General features: G+C 45.6%; 1 protein-coding gene and 1 long non-coding RNA gene across 3 annotated transcripts in view; one reads left to right on the top strand and one right to left on the bottom strand.

The window, feature by feature from the left end:
* LOC141585001 (uncharacterized) overlaps positions 1–25,179 on the bottom strand; it is a 180,145-nt gene that overhangs the window by 104,587 nt on the left and 50,379 nt on the right. The window lies entirely within an intron of this gene.
* Positions 19,639–23,635, top strand: DCD (dermcidin). 2 transcript variants are annotated; one of them, XM_003939282.2, is made up of 6 exons: positions 19,639–19,759; positions 20,895–20,933; positions 22,344–22,445; positions 22,806–22,895; positions 23,121–23,183; positions 23,468–23,635. In XM_003939282.2, the coding sequence occupies exons 1-5, from the start codon at positions 19,702–19,704 to the stop codon at positions 23,153–23,155; spliced, it is 324 nt and encodes a 107-aa protein (XP_003939331.1). In that variant the 5' UTR covers positions 19,639–19,701; the 3' UTR covers positions 23,156–23,183; positions 23,468–23,635. The 2 variants fall into 2 exon arrangements, with proteins under 2 accessions (XP_003939331.1, XP_003939330.1); XM_003939281.2 differs by lacking the exon at positions 23,121–23,183.

The raw sequence follows: 25,179 nt of genomic DNA, 5'->3' as shown, positions 1-25,179 counted from the left end.
AAAATACTGCAAAGGAGGATCAAGATGTGGTCTTCCCTGCGATACAGGCAACAGTGGAGAATAAGGCTCATATATAGAAGTGAAATTCCTTTAACACAATTACCAGCAGATAGTTCTGGACCACCATAGGCCTCCTCCCACAGGAGGCTCCTAGCATGGAGGCAAACAGCAGAACACGTGCTCCCGGAGCAGCCTGGGTCCCAAAGGAAGGAGGAGACCAAGGCCCTCTGCTGGCTGCACCTGTCTCATCTCTTCTTCCAAACTCCACACTTACTTTAAGTCACTCTTACTTAGAGGTAAAAAGAAACCTCAGCTGTTACACATAAAGTTTCCTCAACCTGGGAACCCTTGGAATGAAGCAAAGCTGGTCCCTCTTCTAACAATATCCAACAAGCAAAAGGTTAGCAATCAAAGTACTTAAGGTGCTGTATCAGAGAAATAGTCTTTTTAAAAAATAGAAAAAAAAAAAGCCAAAGGACATAGACGATTCATACGAGAGAAAATACAGAAGACTGCTAATCCTATCAAACTCACTGGTTAGCAGGGAAATGCAAATTAAAATACAACAAAATATTATCTTTTACCCAACAAGTTGGCCAAAATTTAAAATATTGACAGAATCCAGTGGTGATGAGGATATGGGAAACAGGCACTTTCACACACTATTGGTGAAGATATGACTTGAACAGCTTCAAGGAAGACAGTGTCAAATATCTGTCAAGATTTTAAATAAACATGTTCTTTGAACCAGCAACTCAACCCCTAAGAGTCTATCCTTCAAAACTATTTATACGTGTACATAAAGCAGCACTATTACATCTCAGCATTATTTATAATAGGGGAAAATTGGAAACAACCTAACAAATCCATCAATAGGGAAGTGGCTAAATGAGTATATTCATCGTTTGAAATATTGGGCTACAGTTTTAAAGGAATGAGATACAGCTATAAGTACTAATAAAATAAGAAAGATATATAAGAGAAAAAGTATAGCTATTAACACATAGAGCTTTAGATAGAAATATAATCTTATTTTTTAATTATAAAATTATAATTAAATTATAATATATTAGCATTTTATAATGCTGAATATATTAGCATTATAATTATATAATTATAATCCTGTTTTGAATTTCTAAATCATACATAATTTATAAATTGGTGGGAAAAGATTTGGAAGACTACATAGAAAATTAAAAAGTGCTGCTTATAGAGAAGAGCCAGTATTCAAACCTTCGTGATAGCCAGACTGTCAGCTTACCACCAGTCTCTTGAGAAGTATTATAATCGTGGGTTTTCTTATCTCCACCACAACACTGTGACTCTTGAAGTCAAGAATTGAGACTCTTTTATTCTCTGAATCCCCAGGGTCAAGACACTTCTTGGTAGAAGCTCAGCAATTCAAAAGGAAGGAAGGAAGGAAGGAATCTTCAACCATCTGCCTCTTGGTTTCAGGCAGATCTTTTATTATCCCTACTACCTTGACCATGTGGATAATTTCCTTCTCAATAAGCTCTCCTGGTATGTGTGGACATACACACATGCATGTGCACACACACACACACACACATAGTTAGGGCATTTTTCCCTGTTCTGGAAGCCTGACATGAATCCTGGAAAATTTCAGGCTTTGGAGTTGAAGTCTGATTGAAGTATAGACTTTATGGTCAGTCTTTTTCTCTGGGATCATACAGTGCCATTATTTTCCCTGCCACTATTTATGATTATGTGTCTACTTTGAGGCTCATGATATTGGGAATAGCCTAAGGTGAAACCAGTATAATGAGGATGAAGTTAATACACATTCTCTGTTTTTTGAGAGTGTTTAAGGACCTCACCTTTAGTCATACACATGTTTCTAAATTGGTGGGAAAATATTTGGAAGGATACATAGAAAATTAAACTAGCAATTAAGAGTTTATCTTCAAAAATATTCATACATGTACAGAATGTTGTTTTGTTCTCAGAGATACTTTAAATATCTCAGAGATACTTTAAATAATATGTGAAGCATGTTGACTTCGAAATTCTAAATTACTTTGGAAATATTAGTTATTATTTTACTTTTCCCATGAACTTCCTGCAATACAAATATATATGTTCATGCTGAATTGTATACTACACACAAATACACACACGCACACACACACACATTCTCTCTCTCTCTCTCTGTCTCTCTCTGTCTCTCTCTGTCTCTCTCTCTTTCTCTGGCTAGTGTATCCAGTAAGAAAGCCTGAGCAGAGCCTATGACAGACACAAGCAAGCAAGCAGAGCAGGGCATGCATCTTTTCAGGCCCAGTGGAGCATCCTTTTAGGAAGTCCTGCGCTGGTATACATTCTATGTCTATATAATATGAAACAAAGTTTTCCTGTCATATAAAACAAAACTACCAGATCTTCACTGGTCCATGAAAATGGCAGTGTGGGTCTCCTGTCTGCCATCTTTCAACAATTCTAATAGTGCACACGTAACTAATAAGGATGCATAGAAAGAACATAAAATATCCCTCCTTTTATTTAAATCACATGAAATCAGTGTGCCACCTTAATTAGCTCATGCCAAACAAGTTATAAGTGTCTTAATTAATACAAATATAAAATGTATTATTTTTTATAAAATGGGGTGGTTTGTAATATAGAACTTAGGATTTCACCAGCCCCTATTAAGTCTACAGAGAAAAGAGTAGTCTCTGAGCAGATTTTTATTATCATTGTTATGGTAGGAGTCATTTAATTATGCTGTTTCAAGGTGGGTAAGTACCCACTCCGCTGAGGAAATGGTGTCCTCAGACCTTTTATATGTGGCTGGACTGGCTAGCTGATTTATGACCCTCACTAACTACAAGAGATCCCTGGAGAAAGTGGTCAAATATGCACAGAAGCCAAACAAGGCATCGGTGAGAAAAGGAATCAAGACACTGACCCCTTCTCGCCTGCGATTAAGTAGTAGTGCATGCCCGTCTCCTTGACTGAGGTTATTCCAACGGTCTTTGATAGAAAAGGGTACCAGAGGTCTCCAAAAAGGATTTCCCCACACAAGGCCCAGGTTAGGATATTGGGAGAGCTAATTCCAACCCAACATGTGACTCTGATCAAAAAGCCAGCAACCCTGGTCTGGTATTGAGTTTTGGGAATGCAGACAGGGTATGAGATCAGTGAAAGAACCATGACCATGTTTTTGACAAATGCTAAGAGAGTACGTGTCAAGTGTGTTCACCACAAAAATAACCATGTGAGGCAATGCACATGTTACTTAGCTAGATTTAGTCATTCCACGATGTAAATTTACTTCAAAACATCATTTTGTACATGGTAAATACACACAATTTTATCTGTTAATTTTTTTAAAGAAAATAAAAGATCCATGACCTTCAAAACATCATTTTGTACATTATAAATACACATAATTTTATCTGTTAATTTTTTAAAAAGGAAAATAAAAGAGCCATGACCTTGATCCTTGGCATTACCCTCTGCTGGCTCTTCCTCATCACCACACTGGCTGCCTCTCTGATGCAAGAACTTACAGCCTTCCCAACTGCTAAATGTGTGGCCTAACGACTAAAACAGAGGCCAAAATACATACGGTGTGTCCTTGCTAAAGTTAAGACTAAGAAGATTAAAGCATCTCAGGTTGCCAAGAGGAACGTGAGCTGTGCCAAAGACTATAAACTCACAAGGAAATTAGTACAGGGAACAGCCTTAAGTTCCAACGCCACAGGCACTGAAAGAAGATGAGGGTCTCCAAGAATTAAGCAGGTAATGAGAGACCCTCCAGTCTCCCTTAGCATGTAGCAAGCCCAGGTGGCTTACACCTGAGAGATGGTAACAGCTAGACAATGGCGGATTTCCGAATTGGTTTGAATTATGAATGAGGAACTGGGTACTATACAGTAGTCCCCACTAAGTGGGGATATGTTCCACGGCCCCCAGTGGATGCCTGAAACTGCAGTTAGAACCCTCTACACACTATGTTTTTTTCCTATACATACATATGATAAAGTTAATTTATAAATTAAACACAGTAAAAAGTTAACAACACTAATAATAAAATAGAAGAATATAACAATATCTTGTTCACAACTTTGTAGATAGATTGATCCTACCATAGACCTTAGCAACCTCAGCATACAATTTTTCTTTTCTTATTAAGTCAGGAACTTTAATCTTTTCACTTAAAGGAAGCACTTTATGGCTCTCTTTGACACATTCAAATTGCTACCATCGCTACTCGTGTGCTTGGGACTCCTGTTAAGTAAAACAAGGGTTACGTGAACACAAGCACTGCAGTAGTGCAACAGGCATCTGATAACCAAGAAGGCTACCAAGGGACAATAGGCAGGTGGCATGACAGCATGGATATGCTGGATGAAGGAATGATTCACATCCCGGGTGGGATGCAGCAGGAAAGCATGAAATTTCATCACACTATTCACACACAAATGGTTTATTTCTGAAATTGTCCATGTAATATTTTCAGACCATGGCTGACAGCAGGTAACCGAAACCAGGGAAAGCGAAACCTAGGAAGAGCCAAGACTAGGAATCAGCCAGCCAGGGGTACCGTGCCAACCTTGGGAAGGTTACGCCAGGTGAAAGGAGCAGCCATGGAGAGTCATGGAGGTGGAGACAGAGCACTGGCCTGCCATTCACAAAAAAAATATGTGAGGAGCCATGAGTGCTCAGAGTGGAGAAATCAAAGAGGTGCAGGGCACTCGGGTACAGAAAGGAAAAGGGGGTGAGCTTATTTTACCTTGTCATTGTAAAATAAAATATAGATACAGAAAACCATGCAAAATTAATGAGCTATTCTAAGGCAAACAGCCACATACCCCCCACAACACATGTCATAGAACTTTGCTGGCTACTTCAGAAGCCCATCCAACTGCCTCATCCCAATAATAACTCCTTCCTCCCATCAAAAGTGACCACTCCCCTGATGTTTGTAACACTCTTTTCTTTGCGTTTATTTTATCCCAGTGTTGCATCACTGGACACCAGAGTTTAGAATTCCTTTTTTTATTTGTAATTTTTCTCTTTTTAATCTAAAGATTTTTTCCTCTATCTCTTTCTTTCCCTTTTAATGACTTTATTGAAGATAGGCCTTTGACCTGTAGATAAACATTTGACCTTCGCAGTTTTTATAGTCTGGATTCTGTCAATTCCATATTCATGATTAAGTGCAATATGTCTCTCTCTTTTCTGGATTTTTAACAAACTGACAGCTGGATCCAGAGGCTGAGTCAGACATGATGTCCATCCCTTTTGGTAACACTTTCTAGATGGTGGTGTGTCCTTTCACCAGCAGGCAGATAATAACTAATTATCTTCTTTGTGTATAATGCTAGCAGTTATTAATGTCCAGTACCTAAATCTACTAATTAATTGGGGAATGCAAAGTGGTGATACTTGAACATTTCTTTTTTATATGTTAGTTAGAATGCATTCATTGAGAGACACGTCCCTCCTCTTCTATTTGTTTTCTACCTTAGTCCCTCTGCATTGCTTTAAAAGAACACCTGAGGCTGGGCACCGTAGCTCACGCCTGTAATCCAGGCATTTTCAGAGGCTGAGGCAAGTGGATCACTTGAGATCAGAAGTCTGAGACCAGCCTGGCCAACATGGTGAAACCCCGTCTCAACTAAAAATACAAAAAGTAGCCGGGCATGGTGGCAGGCACCTGTAATCCTAGTATGGGAGGCTTAAGCAGGAGAGTCACTTGAACCTGGGAGGTGGAGGTTGCAGTGAGCTGAGATTGTGCAATTGCACTCCAGCCTGGGCAACAAGAGTGAAACTCTGTCCAAAAAAAAAAAAAAGTACCTAAGTATTCTGGGTAGTATTGCAGGTAGTTTATAAAGAAACGAAACAAAGCTACAGGCATCACACTACCTGACTTCAAACGATACTACAAGGCTACAGTAACCAAAACAGCATGGTACTGGAACCAAAACAGATATATAGACCAATGGAACAGAACAGAGGCCTCAGAAAAAGCTGCATACATCTACATCCATCTGATCTTTGACAAACCTGACAAAAACAGCAATGGAGAAAGGATTCTCTATTTAATAAATGGTGTTGGGAAAACTGGCTAGCCATATGCAGAAAACTGAAACTGGACCCCTTCCTTATACCTAATATAAAAATTAACTCAAGATGGATTAAAGACTTAAATGTAAGACCTAAAACTATAAAAAATAAAATAAAATAAAAAACCCTAGAAGAAAACCTTACAATACTATTCAGGACATAGGCATGGGCAAAGACTTCATGACTAAAACACAAAAACCGATGTCAACAAAAGCCAAAATCGACAAATGGGATCTAATTAAACTAAAGAGCTTCTGCACAGCAAAAGAACCTATCATCAGAGTGAACAGGCGACCTACAGAATGGGAGAGAATTTTTGCAATCTATCCATCTGACAAAGGACTAATATCCAGAATCTACGTGGAACTTAAACAAGTTCACAAGAAAAAAACAAACAGCCCCATCAAAAAGTGGGCAAAGGATATGAACAGACACTTGTTCAAAAGAAGACATTTATGCAGCCAACAAACATATGAAAAAAAGCTCATCATCATGGTCATTAGAAAAATGCAAATCAAAACCATAATGAGAAACCATCTCACACCAGTTAGAATGACAATCATTAAAAAGTCAGGAAATAGCAGATGCTGGAGAGGATGTGGAAAAAAAGGAACAGTTTTACACTGTCAGTGGGAACATAGATTAGTTCAACCATTGTGGGAAGACAATGTGGTGATTTCTCAAGGATCTAGAAACAGAAATACCATTTGACCCAGCAATCCCATTACTGGGTATATGCCCAAAGGATTATAAATCATTCTACTATAAAGACACATGCACACATAAGTTTATTGCAGCACTGTTCACAATAGCAAAAACCTAGAACCAATCCAAATGCCCATCAATGATAGACTGGATAAAGAAAATGTGGCACATATACACTGTGGAATACTATGCAGCCATAAAAAAGGATGAGTTCACTTCCTCTGCAGGGACATGGAGGAAACTGGAAACCAGCATTCTCAGCAAACTGACACAGGAACAGAAAACCAAACACTGCATGTTCTCACTCAGAAGTGGGAGTGGAACAATGAGAACACATGGACACAGGGAGGGGAACATCACATACCATGGCCTGTCAGGGGGTGGGGGGCTACAAGAGGGATAGCATTAGGAGAAATACCTAATGTCGATTACGGGTTGATGGGTGAAACAAACCACCATGGCACATGTATACCTATATAACAAACCTGCTCGCCCTGCACGTGTATCCCAGATCTTAAAGTATAATAAAATAAATAAATAAATAAATTTTTTTAAAAAGAGGTTTATTTGGCTCATGCTTCTGCAAGCTATACAAGAAGCATGGCACTAGCATCCGCAGCTGGTGAGGCCCTCAGACTGCTTCCACTCACCACAGAAGGCCAAGGGAAGGGTGTGTGGTGTTCACATGGTAAGAGAGGAAGCAAAAAGGTGGGGAGGTGCCAGGCTTCTCTTGACAATCAGCTCTCCTAGTAACTAGTAGAACAAGAACTCATTACAGTAAGGAGGGAGCCCTCCAGATTCTTCTCCAACTGTTCTCAAGCACATCCCTCCTGTAGACTAGGGTAACATCTCACCAGCACCACCACCACCACCAGTCCCACTAATCCCCACTCTCAACTCCCAAACTCAGGAATTCCCTGCCTCCTCCTCTTTGAGTTAGCTGTATCCTCCATGAAGCCTCTTCACTCCTGCTGATCTCCTTCCTTTCTCACTCCTGGAGTCTATGTTCAATAGATCTCGATCACTTCTGAAGCATCCTCCATTTCCTCTAAGCTCCCTGGAAGCCCACAACAACAGTCCTTGGTGTATTGCCTGGCACAATGCAGGTGCTCAAAGAAAACAACAACCCAAGGCCCGAGCAGCCTGTGTTCCTCCCCCAGGGACAAGATTGCAGCACTCAAGCCAGAACCCCACCCACCTTCGCCTCAAGCCTCACCACAATGCTGAGCACCAGAACCACCTACACAGGAGGAAGGGGTGGACATGCTGCCCACATCCATGTCTTCCAGGGCCTTAGTTTCTTGGCTATTCCCACCATGAGACTTCCATCAGGCAGAAAGCTACAGGAGAGCAGTCCTCACCTTCCTTCCAGGGAATGGGCATGGACTGATGCTCTTTGACCCTCTGTCTGTCTCTCTCTCAGGAATATTTTTGAAGTTGGATGGAGCTCCCTGGGATTTAGTCAAATAATGAACAGAGCCTGTACATAACCAGAGACCCAAGACTGCTGCTCAGGACTCAACACTGCCTTCTTCTGTGGTCTCCAGCCACTTGGAAGCAACACCCTTAGAGTGAGCCCTCCGTGAGCCAGCAAGGCTAGGGAGGTGCAGGGAGCGGGTGAGATAAGGGCATCTCTCCTTTGTCCTAGAAGGTAGAAACTGAGAAGAGACTTGTTTCTTTCATCTATTCCTTCCTGTGACAAATATGCACCAAGTATGTTTCTATGCAATGTACCCTCTGTGTACATTGCGCTGTGGGAATTACAAAACTGAAAAAGATAGGGGCTGGCCTGGGCTGCGAGAGAAGGAGAGTGGCTTAAGGCGAGGGTTGGAGAAGATGCTTTCTGCAGCTCTAGAGGCTCTGAGAGCTTCAGGCTGTCTCCATAGTGCCCTCTGCTGGCCCGGATTCGCTATGGCTGTTAGGACAGAGCTCCTGATCCTGAAGACCTAGGGAAAGAGCCTGGGAGACGGCTACCCCCAAGCACTATTTTTTTTTTTTTTTTTTTTTTTTTTTGAGACGGAGTCTTACTCTGTCACCCAGACTGGAGTGCAGTGACACAATCTTGGCTCACTGCAACCTCCTCCACCTCCTGGGTTCAAGAGATTCACCTGCCTCGGCCTCCCGAGTAGCTGGGATTACAGGTGTGTGCCACCACGCCCAGCTAATTTTTGTATTTTTAGTAAAGACGTGATTTCACTCTGTCGGCCAGACTGGTCTCGAACTCCTGACCTCGTGATCCACCCACCTCAGCCTCCCAAAGTGCTGGGATTACAAGGCGGAACCATTGTGCCCGCCCCTCCACCCCCACACACTTTTATCCTCACTCACGCAGCGGCAGCCTCCCCATGCTGAGAATGGATCTTGGGACTGGGAGGAAGCAGAAAACCTACCAAGCTGGAAAAACTGTTAACCCAGTGTTTTTCCAAAGCAAAAGTGTATTGGGATTGGGGGAGGAAGGGAGGGCAGGGAGGAGGGTGAAGACCGTCAGCCCAGGGTGTGTACTCTGAACACTCTCTGGAAAGCTGAACTGCCCACCCACGCAGGGCTCCAGCCCCTGAGTCTCAGGAGGTCCTGTGTCAGCCCAGGGGCGCTGGGAGACCTGCAAGTGCTCAGCCCACACACTGGAACTGTCAGAACTGGCAGGAGACTTAGAGAGATCTAGGGAAGCAAACTTGTTTTGCACAGGAGGAGACAGGGGACAGGGAGGGGTAGTGGCTTTCCAAGAACACCCGGTGAGCTAGTGTCAGAGCTGTGAGAAGAATCCAGGTTCTCTCAGCCACTCAGTGAAGCTCCCCGGAGATGGCATTCACAGACAAAGGTGAACCAGACACGTGGTAGGATGCTTTCTGTGGATGGGCTGTCAGCCGTGGCCAGAGATGCCCAGCTTCTAAGCATTATATACAGCAAAACAGAAAACCATTCTAAGATCAAGGAGAGAAGGTACTGCCAGGTGCCTCTGCTCACCGTATAAGGAACCCCAGGCTGGCTGTGTTATCCCTACAGCCACCAACCTGGACCCAGAATATGTCCAAGATGTGACAGAAACCATCCTGCCATGGGGCCCTTCATCAATCTTCTCACTCAGATGCTCTCTTTAGACGAGGCCATTCCCATGCCCCTGATCCTCTTTGAAAACTGATAAATGGGTCCTGGAAACTCAAAGATGCTAAGAGTTTTGTGCTGGAAGAGACGAGGGAGACAGCTAGGCCAGGAAGCCAGAATCGTCCCCGTGAATCATTCTGGAGAACGTCACCGCTGTGCCACCACACTCTGGCCCCTGAAATCCTCCCCACCCGTGTGTGTGGAAAAATACCGTTAGATTAACACATTGAACCCAGCCGAAGTGGTCTGGAATGTTTAGCATGACTTTATTTAAGGAAAATAAAGATGGAATTTTAAAAAACCAAAACCAGATTCACACAGCCTGGCCAACCGAATTCTAACCCTACCAGGGAGCACTCCCTGCAGGGCTCCCAGGCAGCCCCGTCTCCCATGCCAGCTCTGTTTTCTTTATGGCAGTCAGCCAGAAAGCTGAGGCGTGCAAGCAAAGCTGGAGAGAGGAGTTTGGGTGTACAGAGGAAAGGCAGAGAGATTCCCGGAAACCAAGACTCCGTGTGTCAGAACCAGCAAGGGCCTGAGGTCAACGTCAACCACAGCCCAGGGGATGACCTCACCCTTCAGGTGGGACTCTCCTCCTCTGCCCAGACCCTCCTCATGTCTACAAACCAATCGCATCATTCTTATTATAGAATAATTTGTAACAAAAATAACTGACTGTAGACCTCCTGGCCCCTTTCATACACACAAACCAAAATGCATCATTCCTATTACAGAATAATTTATTTTTAAAAAACAACTGGCTGTAGATCTCCTGTCCTCTGAAAATAATGGCATAATCTATCCAGATGTATGTGGTTCTTTGCATAAGAAAATATTTCAGTGAGCTTCGGGTAACATCTAAAGAAACGACCTTTGGGTGATGCTAGAAGAAAGCCAGAAAGAGGCAAATGTGAACATTTAAAATGTGTTTCTTTTCAGTGTTTGCAGGAAGTCTTTTAGAGTCAGATACCCAGAAGGCAAAGGAAAATAGCAAAATAGCAGTTGATCAGTTTCTTATTTCACTTTTATAAAAGTGGCAGCTCCTCACATGATTACCGTATCTGCAAGGGTTATTATATCATCTGCAGGCATCAATACTGTAAATCAGAGAGAAGTTTCACCTCACTAGGTGAAACAACTCACAGAAAGAAAGGGTCAAGGCTTTATTTGTTTGGAGGACTAATGCTCAACAGAGTTTGCTGTGGTTCACCACAGGATGCAAAGCTTTTTCTCGGAAGTATATGGGGATGTGATGTACACAATTAGTCAACATGAGGGCCTACCCAGTGTCCGTTCTGCATTCTCAGTAGGAGACAAAGACAATTAAACTACTTAAACATATCAGTGACTAATGCAGTATTTGGCACAAGATAGGCAATCAATAAACATGTATTGAGTGCACAAATGAAGAATCAAGTTAAGTAAATGGGTATGGAGTGCTAGGAAAGAGAATGACCAGGAGAGACTTAAGGTCTAAGGAGAGATGGTGTGAGGCTCCCTGTGACAGGGAACATCAATGGCTCAATGTCCCCAGGGCCAATTAAATTTAGGACATGGATGATTCAAATGCATTGTTAAAGTGTTTTTGTGCTGGAATTTTCAGCAAAGACAAAAATCTTACGTTGGTGGTGCCCAGAGAAATTCAGAGAAAGGAGCTGTGCCCATATTTAGAGGGATTCAGGGAACAGAACAGCTGAAGGAATCAAGACACAAATGATACTGGCAATTAATTAGAGAAAAATCATAGGGCATAGTGATGTTAAGAGCCGAAGCTTCTGAGAATCTACACAGATGCTGACAAGGGAGTTGAATATCTCCCAGTGGGATGGAGGGTTAAGTCTATTCAACATGTATTAAAAATAAGTATTAGAAGGCCTGGCAGAGTGCCTCATGCCTAGAATCCCAACCCTTTGAGAGACCAAGGAGAAATGATTATTGGAGCCCAAGAGTTCAAGAGCAGCCTGGGCAATGTAGTGAGACCCCATCTCCACACACTAAAGGAAATTTTTTTTAATTAGCTGGGCATGGTGGGCATGCCTGCAGTCCCAGCAACTCAGAGGCTAGTCAGAGAATTAGCCTTAGCTTCTGAGCTAATTAATTATTTTGCACCCAAGAGTTTCAGGTTACAGTGAGCTACGACCACACCATGGAACTCCTGGGTGACAGAGCAAGACTCCGCCTCTAAAAATAAATAAATATATAACTAAATGAAAGTATTAGATAAGGCAGATAGATCTAGAAGCTTTCTCCACTGTCCCCACATTGAGAAAGCTGGACTACAAATGCATAAAACAGAGAAAACATGATATAGCAAGAATTATACAGAGTAAATGGCAGAACCAAAGAGAAGGAATTCATCTCTCACAGCCTCCTTCATACCCTCAATCTAGACCATTTGCTTCCCTTCTCTCTGCCAGTCTGACAGAGATGGATGGAATGACTTCTCTCTCAGTCCTCTCCCTTGAAGTGTCTCTAAGCATCTGAAGAGTTTGTATGTTTCCACCTACCCAGCAGCTTCTTTCTCGGTCATTAGCTCAGAATAGGAAGCAGGGGAGAGGTCAGAATTCTACCCGGAAGAGAGCCAGAGGGCCAAAGGCAGCCAGGGCTTATGGCCAGTTAGGGGCATTTGAGGAAAGTAGCCTCCTGGAGTTCCTAGAATCTCCGCAGAGAACAAAGCCAGTGGCCTCCTGCAAACCTCACTGGCAGCCCTTTTCCTCAGCTCCATTCCCACAGTGCCCCAGGCTCACACATGAATTAACGAGAACATCAGAGTCCTGTTTGTCTAAGTCATCTCCATGAAGCAGCTGGCTCTCCATGCAGCAGGGCCTGACCCCCTGCCACCTCTAAGAATTAAGAGAGTGCATCACAAAGTCGGAGAGTACCGGGCTCTACTTAGGCCCGACAGTATTAGTACTTCAGAATTGACTCCAGTTATCCAGAGGCAGGAATGACAGATGACCAAGATAACTTTCTTTTCCTCCTGTTTAAAACTCCCTTTTAACAGTTTATCTTAGCCTTGTACCAACTACCACCCTCAGCTCTGTTATGCCCTTGTTTTAAGGGTTTCCAAAGTCAATTCCACTCAGTTCATATGCCCAATTCTACATCCAAGGATAGCACTGTTATCCTTATGTTAACCAGGCCCCAGCATTGAAGGCTCTCACTTCCATCTCTCTCCACAGTCTTCTTGGTCTGGAAGTCTCCCCAGATTCATCCCCAGTAGCTTCCTAAGGTCTGATGACTCCTCAATTCTCCATACCCTTGGGAAAAAGAAATTTCGAATGTCTTTAGTGTACCAAAGACCTTGCTAAGGCCAAGTTCAAACTTGATAATAAGGAGAGGAGAACTGATTTGTCACAAATAAACCAGAACGTTTATTTATCACAAATAAACCATATCTAAATGAGAACCACATTCTTCAAACTAGTCACTTTGGGAAGCCATACTCACCCCAAATGGGCTTTCATTGCTCCAAAATTATCTCCCCTTTTGAACTGATTTTCAGAACATGCTTAGGAGCCAGACAAGGAAGGGAACCTTATGATGAAATAACCAAGTCGAGTTTTCAACCCAAACATCTCTCCGCCTTATTCCCCAATCTTGGTCCTTAACGACCATTTCCAAATATTAATTTGATTTTTAGAGGTGTCTGATGTGTCACCTGGAGATTATTCAAAGCCAGGGACATTGATTCTGGGACGTTTTTCTGGCAATTGCATATAAAATTCAGGCAGTTTACCTTTCGGTCATAACTAATGCACTTGACAAAGATAACTGGTCAGCTTCTACCAGCTCAGAGAAACAATGCATTACTATAGTGCCAATGGGTGCATAGCAGAAAGAGCAGTGAAGTCAGTTAGGATCAGCATGAGATGGCCAGATAAAGGTCCTATGTCCGTGTCCCAAATGCAGGAATCAACCTCCCATCCTCGTAAAGGCAGGGTCACCTCCTCCCTCTGTATCCCACACTCCCTACCCCACTGTCAACGATAGGACTCCATACCCGGATAGAGAAGAATGAAGAAAAAGGAAAGAACGCACAGAGCAGAAGAAGGGGCAGACTAGCACCCCAGCAAGCACGAGGGTCTTCAACCGGATGTCCACGGACAAGGGCTCCCTCAAGGAACCCAGAGAACTGGGATGTTTCTCTTTGACCACGTTCAGGGGAAAAGAAATTGCAGTCTTCTGGGCATCCCTGCCCCATTCCCATCCCAGGCCTCCCTCTCCATAATGAGTAACAGGCTAAGCCTGGTAATGAATATCACACACTTGTTTTCAATTCATGACAAACATCTTTTTTTAAGTGTTGGGGAGGAAAGGTATTTACCTTACAGGCCTCTGCTCCCTTCCCACAACTCCTGGAAGTACCTGCTCCTTCCATTCCTGAGGCCCAGGTAGGGAAGGGAGGCAAGGAGGAGCGCAGAGAGGCTGCTCCTTGGCAGAGCTGACTCCCTGAGGGCTAATCTCCTCCTGGAAAAGACGTGTGCAAATAGCAAGAACTGTTCCTGAGGGCTGTGTCATGATCTGTCCGAGATGACCTTCTGACTGAGAAGGGAGCATCACCCTCTGCCTACACATACCTCCCACTCAAATGTGTGCACGCACACACACACACACACACACACACACTCACACACACACACGTGTGTGCTCCCCATACTCAGGCCTCCCCATCGCCGGCCCTATCACTCACTTGGTTTCAGATCTTCAGGAATGGAGCCCTTCCTCTCCCTCACTCTCCTGACCATAATGCCTCTGAGTGCTTCCTCTAAGTTTTCCCTCTTCTCCTCTCAACATCCCTGAACTACTTCAGACCTTCATTTTTCCCGTCTAGGTTCTCCTTAACGGGCCATATTAATATCGAATTGTTTAGCAGAACTTTATCACCAAGCCTAGATTATGAACTCCACGAGGGTGGATGCCAACTCATGCTCATCCCTCAGATGCCAGTACCCAGTTCCTGCAAAAGGAATGAAGCCCCTGCCAACCTTTCTCTGAATTCTCCTTGCCCTGCACAGGTACCGCCCACCCTTGACATTAGACTTAACTCACCTCCTGACTCCCAGTTCTTAACCACATTATTCCCACACTGGACTTCTCAACCTACCTGGCCTTTGCTTCTGAGGGCCCTTCTGGAAGCCATTGGTTACACAGAAACTGATTCTGTCCAGAGCCAAGTATTCCCCATATCTTAACCTGTCCTCTGGACCATTCCTGAGGAATCACACCATGAACTGCATGAAAATTGAAGGCCCAGTGCTGACCCTTTTCACCATGGAACACCGAAGAGACTCTCCACACCTTTGAAAGCATGCGAGCTTTCTTTCGCAACCCAAGGACGCTTCTGTGGCCGGAATTGTCAGGTTTCTACAGACATACGCCCACATTACAAGACAGAGAAAGAGGGCTGTCAAGCTAGGGTTGAATAAACCCCACAGATATTCCAGCAAGAAGTGCATTAAATTGAGAGGCTGCAGTGAGCAAATCGCTTGAGGCCAGAAGTTTGAGGATACAGTGAGTAATGATGGCATTTCTGTACTCCAGCCTGGGTGACAGGCTCAGCCTGGGTGACAGAGCAAGAGCCTTCTCTTAAAATTAAAAGAAAAAACAGAGTGTATTTAAAAACAGTTCCGTTTGCCTCCAGGAGCTGGGGAAGGTATCACCTGGGAAAAGGCAGGAGGAAACTTTCTGGGTTGCTGGTCATGTTTCATATCTTGATTGGAGTCCGGGTTACATCAGTAGAAGCATTTGTCAAGACCAAAAAATACAGTTAATATATATATTTTATTGTATATAAGTTTTGCCTCAAAGAAAAAACTATAAACAAATATTAAATATATTTTTAAAGCAGCTTGGTATATCTGTTTCCAACAGATTAATGTTATTAGTTTAATCTAAACTTTATCCACCAGTTCTCATCTCTTGCCCAAATTCTGAAGGTTTCTAGCCCTGCTCACTTGTAGGTTTCTAGCTGCACTTCACCAAGTGACTGCATTCTAACTGTGTGTCTGGCATCTTCACTGGGGTGGGGTGCACAAACAAATTAAACATGGTCCTTCACTGCACAGCTCAAGTCTAGCATAGAAAACCAAGCACTGAACAGACAATCCCAGTACCACCTGAGTGATGCACAGATAAAGAGAAGAACAAGGGGATGGTGGAAGTACCTAGCCCAGAACTCTGCTCTCACTTTGGTGGGGAGAGGAAGGAGTACAAGAAGAACGCCAAGGAAATCTTCCAGGAGTTGGGCGCAGTCGCTTACACCTGTAACCTCAGCACTTTGGGAGGCCGAGTTGGGTAGACCACAAGGTCAAAAGCTCGAGACCATGCTGGCCAATATGGTGAAGCCTCGTCTCTACTAAAAATACAAAAATTAGCTGGTCATGGTGGCACATGCCTGTAGTCCCAACTACTCAGGAGGCTGAGATAGGAGAATCGCTTGAACCCGGGAGGCAGAGGTCGCAGTGAGCAGAGATGATGCCATTGCACTCCAGCTTGCACTCCAGCCTGGTGACAGAGTGAGATTCCCTCTCAAAAAAAAAAAAAAAAAAAAATTAAATCTTCCAGGAAGAAGGTATTTCTGATCTGAATCTTGAAGGATGAGTAGGGAGAAGCTCTATCATCTAATCGTAGGAGGGCATTAATGACAATACACAGAAGAAAATATGTGAAGAGGCAGAGGCAAGAAAAAAACTAAATCTATGTAAGAAACTGAAAGAAATTTAATGTGACTGAGGCAATCTCAATGAGGGAGTGAGAAGGGTTGAAACTGAAGGGGCAGACGCCAGCTCATGAAAGATGGTGTGTGCTCTGCACATAGTTTGTCTACTAGAAATCACTTAGACAGCTGGGAGATGGAACTTGAGACTGTCAGAGGGAAAACCAGTTGTGAAGCTGTTTCTTCCATGGACATAAAAAATGGCAAGGCCCCCAGGCAGAGGCTTCTGAGCTAGAGCCGTGGGGTTGACGAAGAGACAGCACTTGATAAACCCCAGTGTCCTTGTACATACGGGGCCAGGAGAAGGAAAAATGTGAAATTACCCTCAGATTTCTGTTTAGATAACTGGGTGAATGCCAGTACTGTTAATAAGAACCGAAAATGGTGCAGGAGGAGCAGCAGGTGATGGGGAAGATGTAGGGAAGGTAGGTGAGGCCAGTTTCAACCCCTAAGGTTCATCCTGTTACTGCCCATCCATTAGTGGGTATCAGTGTTCAGGAGAGGGGTCTGGGCTGGAATGAAAATGTGGGAGTCAGAAGTGTGACTTCAAGAATGAGTCACACAGGACAGTGTGTAAGAGAGAAGAAAAGGGCTAAGAATAGAACACCGGAGAATATGGAAGGGGCAGGTAAGGTGAGTGAAAGTGGGACTGAAGGGTGGTCAAAAAAAAGGAGAGAGAGAGAAAGAAAGAAAACCCCAGCACCTCGAAAGATGAGTGGTTCTAACAGTGTCAGAACCCACAGAGATCAGATGAGACAAAGGCTGGAAAGTGACGACTGTATTTGAGTACCTCGGCAAGGATGCGTCTCAGTTCCAGGGATGGTGGGGAAAGCACTACAGGATGATAAGAACATAAAGCAAAACACGGATGTTGAAGCCAAAAAAAATGGAGTTGTTTTCAAAAAAGCCTGGTTGCAGGATTGGAAAGAAGCTAGACAGGGATAGTATAAAGGGAACATTTTGCTTATTTTTAAGATGTCTATATGTTGAAGGAAAAAAGCCAAGAGGGGCTCGCAATGAACCACACCACAGGAGAGACGGTGGGAGCTCAGAGGGACCGAGATCCTGTGGAGGCGGAGGAAGACATTCAGAGCACAGGGAAGAGCCCCAGAAAGTTGACCCAGAAAGTGGATCTGTGCCTTTCCTGCTCGAATTTTATAAGTATCCTGGTCACACTGCCGAGACGAGAGTCAGAGAGATTACATGACATGCCCAAAATCACTCAGCCTCTAACTGATGGAGCAGAACTTTGCGTCAGTCCCCTAGGCTAGGAGGAGCATGTTTTCTCTTCCAGGGCAGAGTCCCCTGCTCCCACCGATTGTCCCTTCATCTGTCTGAGATCCTTGTCCACTGTGTACCCTCTCAAACAAAGACCACAGTCTACTCATCTTTATCTGTCTGGGCCCAGCACGGTGCCTGGCCCAGAAACAGCACCTCAGGAAACAAATCTCAGTCCCTTTTCACAAAGTTTCCAGGAACAGAGCAAGGGCAGGCTCCACTCTGTGGAGAGAAGACATCTCAGGGAAGTAACCAGCTTAGTCAGGAGCAGAAACCAAGATTCCAAGTTATCCTCAGCTCCCCAGCTTGGGTATGGAATAGATGGAGGAAATTGACCAGTTTTGACACATGTATTCCTACACAAAACCTGTTAGGATAAGAATGATCATTTCTCAGGCCAGGTGCGGTGGTTCACGCCTGTAGTCCCAGCGCTTTGGGAGGCCGAGGTGGGCGGATCACCTGAGGTTGACAGTTTGAGACCAGCCTGACCAACATGGTGAAACCCTGTCTCTACTAAAAATATGAAATTAGCCAGGCATGATGGCGCACGCCTGTAGTCCCAGCCATTGCACAACAGCCTGGGCAACAAAAGCAAAACTCCATCTCAAAAAAAAAAAAAAAAAGAATGATCATTTCCCACCATCAAATGCAAAACAGCTGAAGTGTAATATGAGAGCTGGAATCAATAACACTGTATTGAATTTGGGATTTCTTCTGGAAGAGTAGATTTTAGGTGCTCTCATACACACGCGCACACACACACACACACACACACACACACGGCTAATTATGCAAAATGTTGGAGATGTTCATTTGTTTGACTATAGTAACCATTACACTATCTATGTGTATATCAAAACACCATGTTACACCTTAGATATTACCATAAAATAAAAGAAGAAAGTAAAACGACTGAAGTGGGACAGGCGAATTGCCTCTCTGAAGGCCACACAGCTAGTAAACAGCAAAATCGAGTTACAAACCCGTATCTCTAGGACTGCTTCTGCCATTTCAAAGCAAACGCAAGTCTGCAGGAAGGGTTGCTGAGGCAGAGAGAAGCACCTTTGGATATTCCACTTATCTGGATTATCCATACCACTGGCCTCCCTCTCCTACCTGAAGGGCAAACTGGGAACTGACTTCATACTCTGGCTGACTTACCAAAATTTTCTGGGGTAGAGGATCATTAGCTGGGACTGAAGACGCCTTAGTCAGGGCCTACTGAGGCTGAGGAGCTCTGCTTACCATATGAAGAACTGTAGAGAGCACAGCAACCTCTCTGGACCTTAGTCAGGAGGGGTCCCCAAATGCTATGAGGGCAGCCTCCTGGGATGGGCTCAGCCCACTCAAGGGAAGCCTCAGCCAACCCCACTCTCTCCTGATGTCTTGGACCCCCCTCTCTTTCCAGGTGGAAGGAGAAATTTCTGGGCACAGCTCGCCTGCCAGGGCCCTCTCTAGAAACCTCTGAGTCTCCCCAGGACCCCAGATGTGATCAGATTTGGGAGCCCAGGGACAAGTGAGATGGGGAGGGGAGAGGCAGGCAAAGGATGCCAGTCAGGACGGTGCCAGCTCTGGAGCTGCTGTCCAGGACCTACCTGCAGGGAAGGCGGGTACCAGCCGGCCCCAGCCAGCCATTGTTGACTTAAGAGGTGGCTCTGAGGTGGGAGAAGAGGAGGAGAACACACCACTGGAAAACTGGTTCCCATTGGTCCCTGTCATGCTTAAAAGAGGCCCAGAGAGGCAGTCTGGACACCTCAGATCCCAGGATCTCCAAGGATTTGGTGGCATACCCACTCCAGCACACAGAAGCAATGAGGTTCATGACTCTCCTCTTCCTGGCAGCTCTGGCAGCAGCCCTGGTCTGTGCCTGTGAGTATGGCTCTTCCCCTACATCCAACCATATCGTCCCTGGAAGACTGGCCCCTGCCTTCATCTCCCCTCCCCCTCGTCGGCAGTGGCAGCTCTCCCACGTCTGTCTCTGTAGCCCACTCCTGCCTCCCACTGGGTTCTCCACACGGGGACCGTGTGCCCACTGGTCAGAGGAAGCCAGGAGCCCCCTGGCCCCAGCACAGCTCTGCACGCCTCTCCTCTCAGTCTGTGGTTGGCCCCCTCTGCTCCAGCCACGCTGGCACTCTTTTTCCCCTCAATGAACCATGCCATTTCCTACCACCGAGACTTCTGCACAACCTCTTGTCTTTTCCCGTGCCCATTCTTTCACCCACCCATGTCGACCTCCCTCCTATCCAACTTCCAAGTCTGCCCCTCCGGTTCTCTGTCTCCATGTATTTCCTCACAGAAGCCTTACTGAAGCCCCAGAATCATTTAGGTCCTGGTTTTTCATTTTATATATTGCCTCCTGTATTTTTTCTTCCTAGCACTATCACGAATGTAATTAAATAATTGTTTGTGTAATTATGTTAATTCCTCCAAATCTCCCATTGACTGTCAGCTTCCCTGAGCAAACGCTGTCTACCTCGTAGCTGTATCTCCAGCCTCTAACACCACTGGCCTCCCTCCCCTATCTGAAGGGCAGACTGGGAACTGCCTTCATACTCTGGCTAACTTGTCTGGTGACAATGTGTGCTTCATTCATGCTGTCAGAAGAATAAAGAAATGGAGGGCTGAGGTGCCCATATCAGGTGACAGTCAGAACAAGTCTTGCCCTATCACTAGGGCAGGTGCTGTGGTCACACCCTAGTTGTCATGCCCCTTCAATTTCCATTATGAAACTTGGACATCTAAGGTATAGAAGAGAGTCAGAGAATGATTCCCATTCCGTAGGGATGTTATGAGTAGCCCAGGTCTGGAGAGGATAACAGAGAGGGATTTGGTTGAGATATCAAAAAGCATCTCTGGTGAACCCCTTGTGTAGCAGAGCTTTCTCTCCTGTCTGTCCACTGCCACACTCCTGAGGTGAGAGGCCTGGGGACTCTAGGCAACCCTGGCTGGTAGGGCTCATGCAACTGCACCCTAGTTGACATGGTCACTGTTTCTTCCTTTGCAGATGGCGCAGAGGCTGCCTCTGCCCCAGGATCGAGGAACCGTGAGTCCTTCCTCTTCCTCCTGCCCCAGTCCTGGGTGGGAGGGTTAATGACGGCGGGTGGGGGGAGTATGAGTGGAGGAAGTCATAGAAGCAGAAGAGGGGCCCGGGGGAAGGAGAGTTGGGAGGCCGACTTTTTGGAGACACTGAAAAGGGAGACTTCCTGAGAGACTCACGCTTGGGAGAAGAACAGAGCCTGGGGGAAAGGGTAGCCCTGTATGGAAGTAGAAGTTGAGTAAGAAAAAAGGGAAAGAAAGGAAAACTTGTCTTGAGCAAGAGGAGGAATTGCACACTAGAGAGGTGCAGAAGTTTTCATCATGCCCCACCCTCACCAACAATTTCAATTCAAAAACCTTTCACGGGGTTCCCCATTTCCCATCACAAAACTCTCACCTCCTAGTCTGACAGTCAGGGTATTCATGACCTAGATCCAGGATACATCTCAAATATAATTTCCCTGGACTCCACTGCTTGCATTCCCTACATCAAATGTTACACATTTGTCTCATCTGGCAAAATGAGTAACTTTCTATTACCCGACATTCCTCCTCCCCAGGCGCCTCCCTGTCCATGCTCTATCAAGCTTCAAGCCCCAGCTGCTTCAGGAAGCCTTCCCTGCCTGGTGGGTGTGGTCCCTCTTTCTGTCCCCATCTCTCCTTTCATCCCTCCCTCCTCTGGGCTTCCCATATATAGCAGTTCTGTCTCCTTTCCTAGACCATAAACCCTTGAGAGAGGGATCTAATTCTCATTCATTACTGCTTCCCCAGCCGTGTACACACTCAGGATACTTAATTAACAGCAGAAAGATAAACTGTATTTCCTTACACCTTCACCGCACTGTGAGCCCCAACCACAGCACACACCTGCACTCCCCCTGCCTTCTCACACACAACCCAGAGGGAACACCGGGCAACTTGATCTCTTCTCAGACGCCCCTGGTATGTCTCACACCAATGCGATAAGAGAAGTTTTGATTCTCCACATAAACGAATGGATTGTTTATAGCTGCAGAAGCCCCCTTCAGAGACTGTTAAATTTCTGTCCTCATCCACCAGCCTGCCCAGAAGAGAGAAGCTAGTGCCCTCTGCAAAACCTCTGCACACTAAGAGGCTGGTATAAGGGATGAAAACTAGGGGGAGTCTCTTTAAGGTGATCTTTCTGCCAACATGACTTTACTTTCCCTAAACCATAATCCACTCTAGAAAAAGGCCCTGGAAGAACAGGAAAAGTCTCGGAGACAGCAGGAAAAAAGCTTGAGGGATGCTAAAAAAAAACCTAGCACATCATGAAAGTCAAGCTCTAGAGGAATTGGGAGACCGGGAGCTACCCTCAAGCCAGACCTTGAGGGAGTAATCACCACCTGCTAGGAAGAGTGGAGGGAGCTATCATTCCTCTCACCCCTTACCCTTGCAGCTTCCCATGAGGCATCATCAGCTCAAGAGGAAAATGCAGGTGAAGACCCAAGGTTAGCCAGACAAGCACCAAAGCCAAGGAAGCAGAGATCCAGCCTTCTGGGTAAGCCTCTTTGCCAATGCCTGGTATAGAATTCTGATGCATGCAACAGCAGGATTTATCTGGGGGCCGGTCTGCACTCACAGGCACAAGCCAAGCACAGGGACACAGCTACATCTATACTCCTGGGGAGGGGTTGCGGGGTGCACACCTGCTTCTACACACAGAGTTTCTGGGCCGTAAGTTTTGCAGCTTATACTGGACTACCAACCTTCCCATGACAGAGAAGTTGGTTCCCTCAGCAAAGTCACTTCACCCTAGGGGTGCCCGTGGTGCCTAGGAAGGTAGAAGGGAAGGTAGTTCTCCTACAAAGGAAGCAGTTTTTCTGCTTGCATGACCTCTTCTTTTCTGAATCCACCCTAGAAAAAGGCCTAGAGGCAGCAAAAAAAGCTTTGGGAGGAGTTGAAAACCTAGCAAAAGACGCAGTTGACGATCTAGAAGACATAGGTAAAGGTAAGTACGTCCCCACTGCTCCCTCAGGACCAGCCTCAGCCTCCACCCCTTGCATGAGACCTGAAACTGCCACAGCCCCCGCCATTGACACTGAAGACCCTGCACTGTGCTTTCAAATGTCTCCAATTTCTCATGCAGATTTAAATGGCCATTCTTATCTGATATTAATTCTCCCTGCATCTAACTTGCTTCATTTTATTGCTCTTACCCCCTGCCCCTGCTAAGGTGGGGAAGAGGGTGGGTCCTTGGGGCTCCAGTGAATCTAACCTCCATCCCTCTGACTTCTGTGTAAGCCCTTCCAGGCCTCAGTGAGTTTGGAAAGCAAAAGACAGAGTTGAGGAGGAATGGAAGGGGTGGAGCTGGTGCCCGGGACCCTAGAATCCTTACTCATATTCTCTTCCTTCCCCCTACCTCCAACCCTCTCCCCCTCCCCCTCCCCTTCCACCTTTCCCCCGCCCCCTTCCCCTTCTCCCTTCCCTTCCCCCTCCCTCTCCCTCCCCAACTCCCTCGCTCTCTTTCCCTTCCTTTTGTCTTCCTACCTCTTTCCCCCGTTTTTTCTATGGCTGTCCTAGGAACTATCCATGATGCTAAGGACATCCTTGACTCAGCACTCCAGCTGTAAGGAGAAGCTGAGAAGTGATGCCCAGGAGCAGCAGGCTTTAAGTCTTCAGCCTAAAACTTAAAAAAAAAAAAAAAAAAAAAAAAAATGTAAACAGCTATTAAATTGAAAGCATCTGTAACACTTGGAGTATGTGTGTGTTTTCCTTAAGAAGAGGTGGGGTAAGAAACTTGGCCAGGAGCCCAAGAGGCTGGAGGAGCACCCCATGAGGCTTCAGTTGGCACCCTGGCCCTTCCTCCTGAACCACAGCTTCCAGACCCAACCTTCCCAAAGAGCAAAGCTGCAGCAAGTTCTTTGATTCATACCGAGCCTCTCACCCGTATTTGCAAGGGCTAAGCCTCAAATCCCAAACTGGTTGCCTCCTTATCCCTCACTCTGCCTGCCCAACGGCGTTTTACCCTGCATCAGTGTTGACGGGGACTTCTCCCATTGCCCTGGAATTGGCTCTAGGACCCACAACTAGAATCATAGACCTCCAAGTACCCCACATTCCATGAAGAACTGAATCTGGAGCCTGCCCACCACCCTGGGACTTTCTTGGAGCTAGAAAAGCCAGCCCAACCCAAATCAGCCACAGGATTATCATTCTCTGCCCTGGGGAGAAGAAGAAAAAATGGAATCATCAGGGTCACTGGCTCTGTGGAGAATGTAGTGTTCATGGCAAAGAGATTTTTCCTGAACAGCTCCATGGAAGAAGGGAGGGAGATGATGCTTCTACCCTTCCAGTGAAGGGCTGTGGAAATCACTCCAAGATTGAAGGTTCCAGTCCAGGAGGAGACAGGCATCTCCCGTCCAACCTCCCACCCCCGAGATGAATACACCCTCTAGACCAGGCGTCCTCAAACTTTTTACACAGGGGGCCAGTTCACTGTCCCTCAGACCGTTGGAGGGCCGCCACATACTGTGCTCCTCTCACTGACCACCAATGAAAGAGGTGCCCCTTCCTGAGGTGCAGCGAGGGGGCCGGATAAATGGACTCAGGGGGCCGCATGCGGCCCGTGGGCCATAGTTTGGGGACGCCTGCTCTAGACTGACCTGAAGCTGCCCAGACTGGAGCACAGTAGGACAGCTCTTGAGAAAGCCGTGTCTCCAGGCATCAAGAGTATATTAACTAGGGAAAGCTAACCTACTATAAACAGCAATCCAAGATATAATTGCACAAACACCAGCTCATGTACAAGGCAAGGTGGTTTGCTCCAGATTTGGGGGCAAGGGGCTATAGTCTGTCTTCTCCACAAAGTCATTTAAGGATACAAGGATGTCAATAGCCCTGCCATCTTCAATACCTGGCTTCAAGATCATTCTATCATCTTCATCACCATTCCAATCACAGAAGTGGGGAGGGGCATGGAACAGATTGCTTGGAGGTTTGTATGAGCTACACCAGCAAGTAATACAAGAACCCACTCCCAGTGGCCACACCTAACTGCAAGGACTGGAAATGCCTAGCAGGAAGATGATCAGAGTGAATATTTGTGTCCCTATAGCAACTTTTGCCACAGGGCAAAGTGAACAAAAAAGCGGGTACCTGTTTATCATCTGACATTTCTAGAGGCAAGAAGTTTTTCATGGTAGCCCGTGGAAGAGATGCAAGAAGACACTCTGTTCCCAGGCTCCTGAGGCCACTGAAGGACAAGGAAGAGAACTTAGGATTCCTGTTGCTCT

The sequence above is a fragment of the Saimiri boliviensis genome, chromosome 7, assembly GCF_048565385.1.
Source record: "Saimiri boliviensis isolate mSaiBol1 chromosome 7, mSaiBol1.pri, whole genome shotgun sequence".
Taxonomy (NCBI): Eukaryota; Metazoa; Chordata; class Mammalia; order Primates; family Cebidae; genus Saimiri; species Saimiri boliviensis.
Note: the sequence above shows the minus strand (reverse complement) of the source record. Positions and strands in the feature narration are given on the sequence as shown.

Excerpts from the sequence above, each read along its gene's own strand:
- DCD (XM_003939281.2), top strand. The coding sequence starts at position 19,702 with ATGAGGTTCATGACTCTCCTCTTCCTGGCAGCTCTGGCAGCAGCCCTG. Across the intron at positions 20,934-22,343 it reads TGCCCCAGGATCGAGGAACC|CTTCCCATGAGGCATCATCA; the intron begins GTGAGTCCTTCC and ends TTACCCTTGCAG. Across the intron at positions 22,896-23,467 it reads TCTAGAAGACATAGGTAAAG|GAACTATCCATGATGCTAAG; the intron begins GTAAGTACGTCC and ends TGGCTGTCCTAG.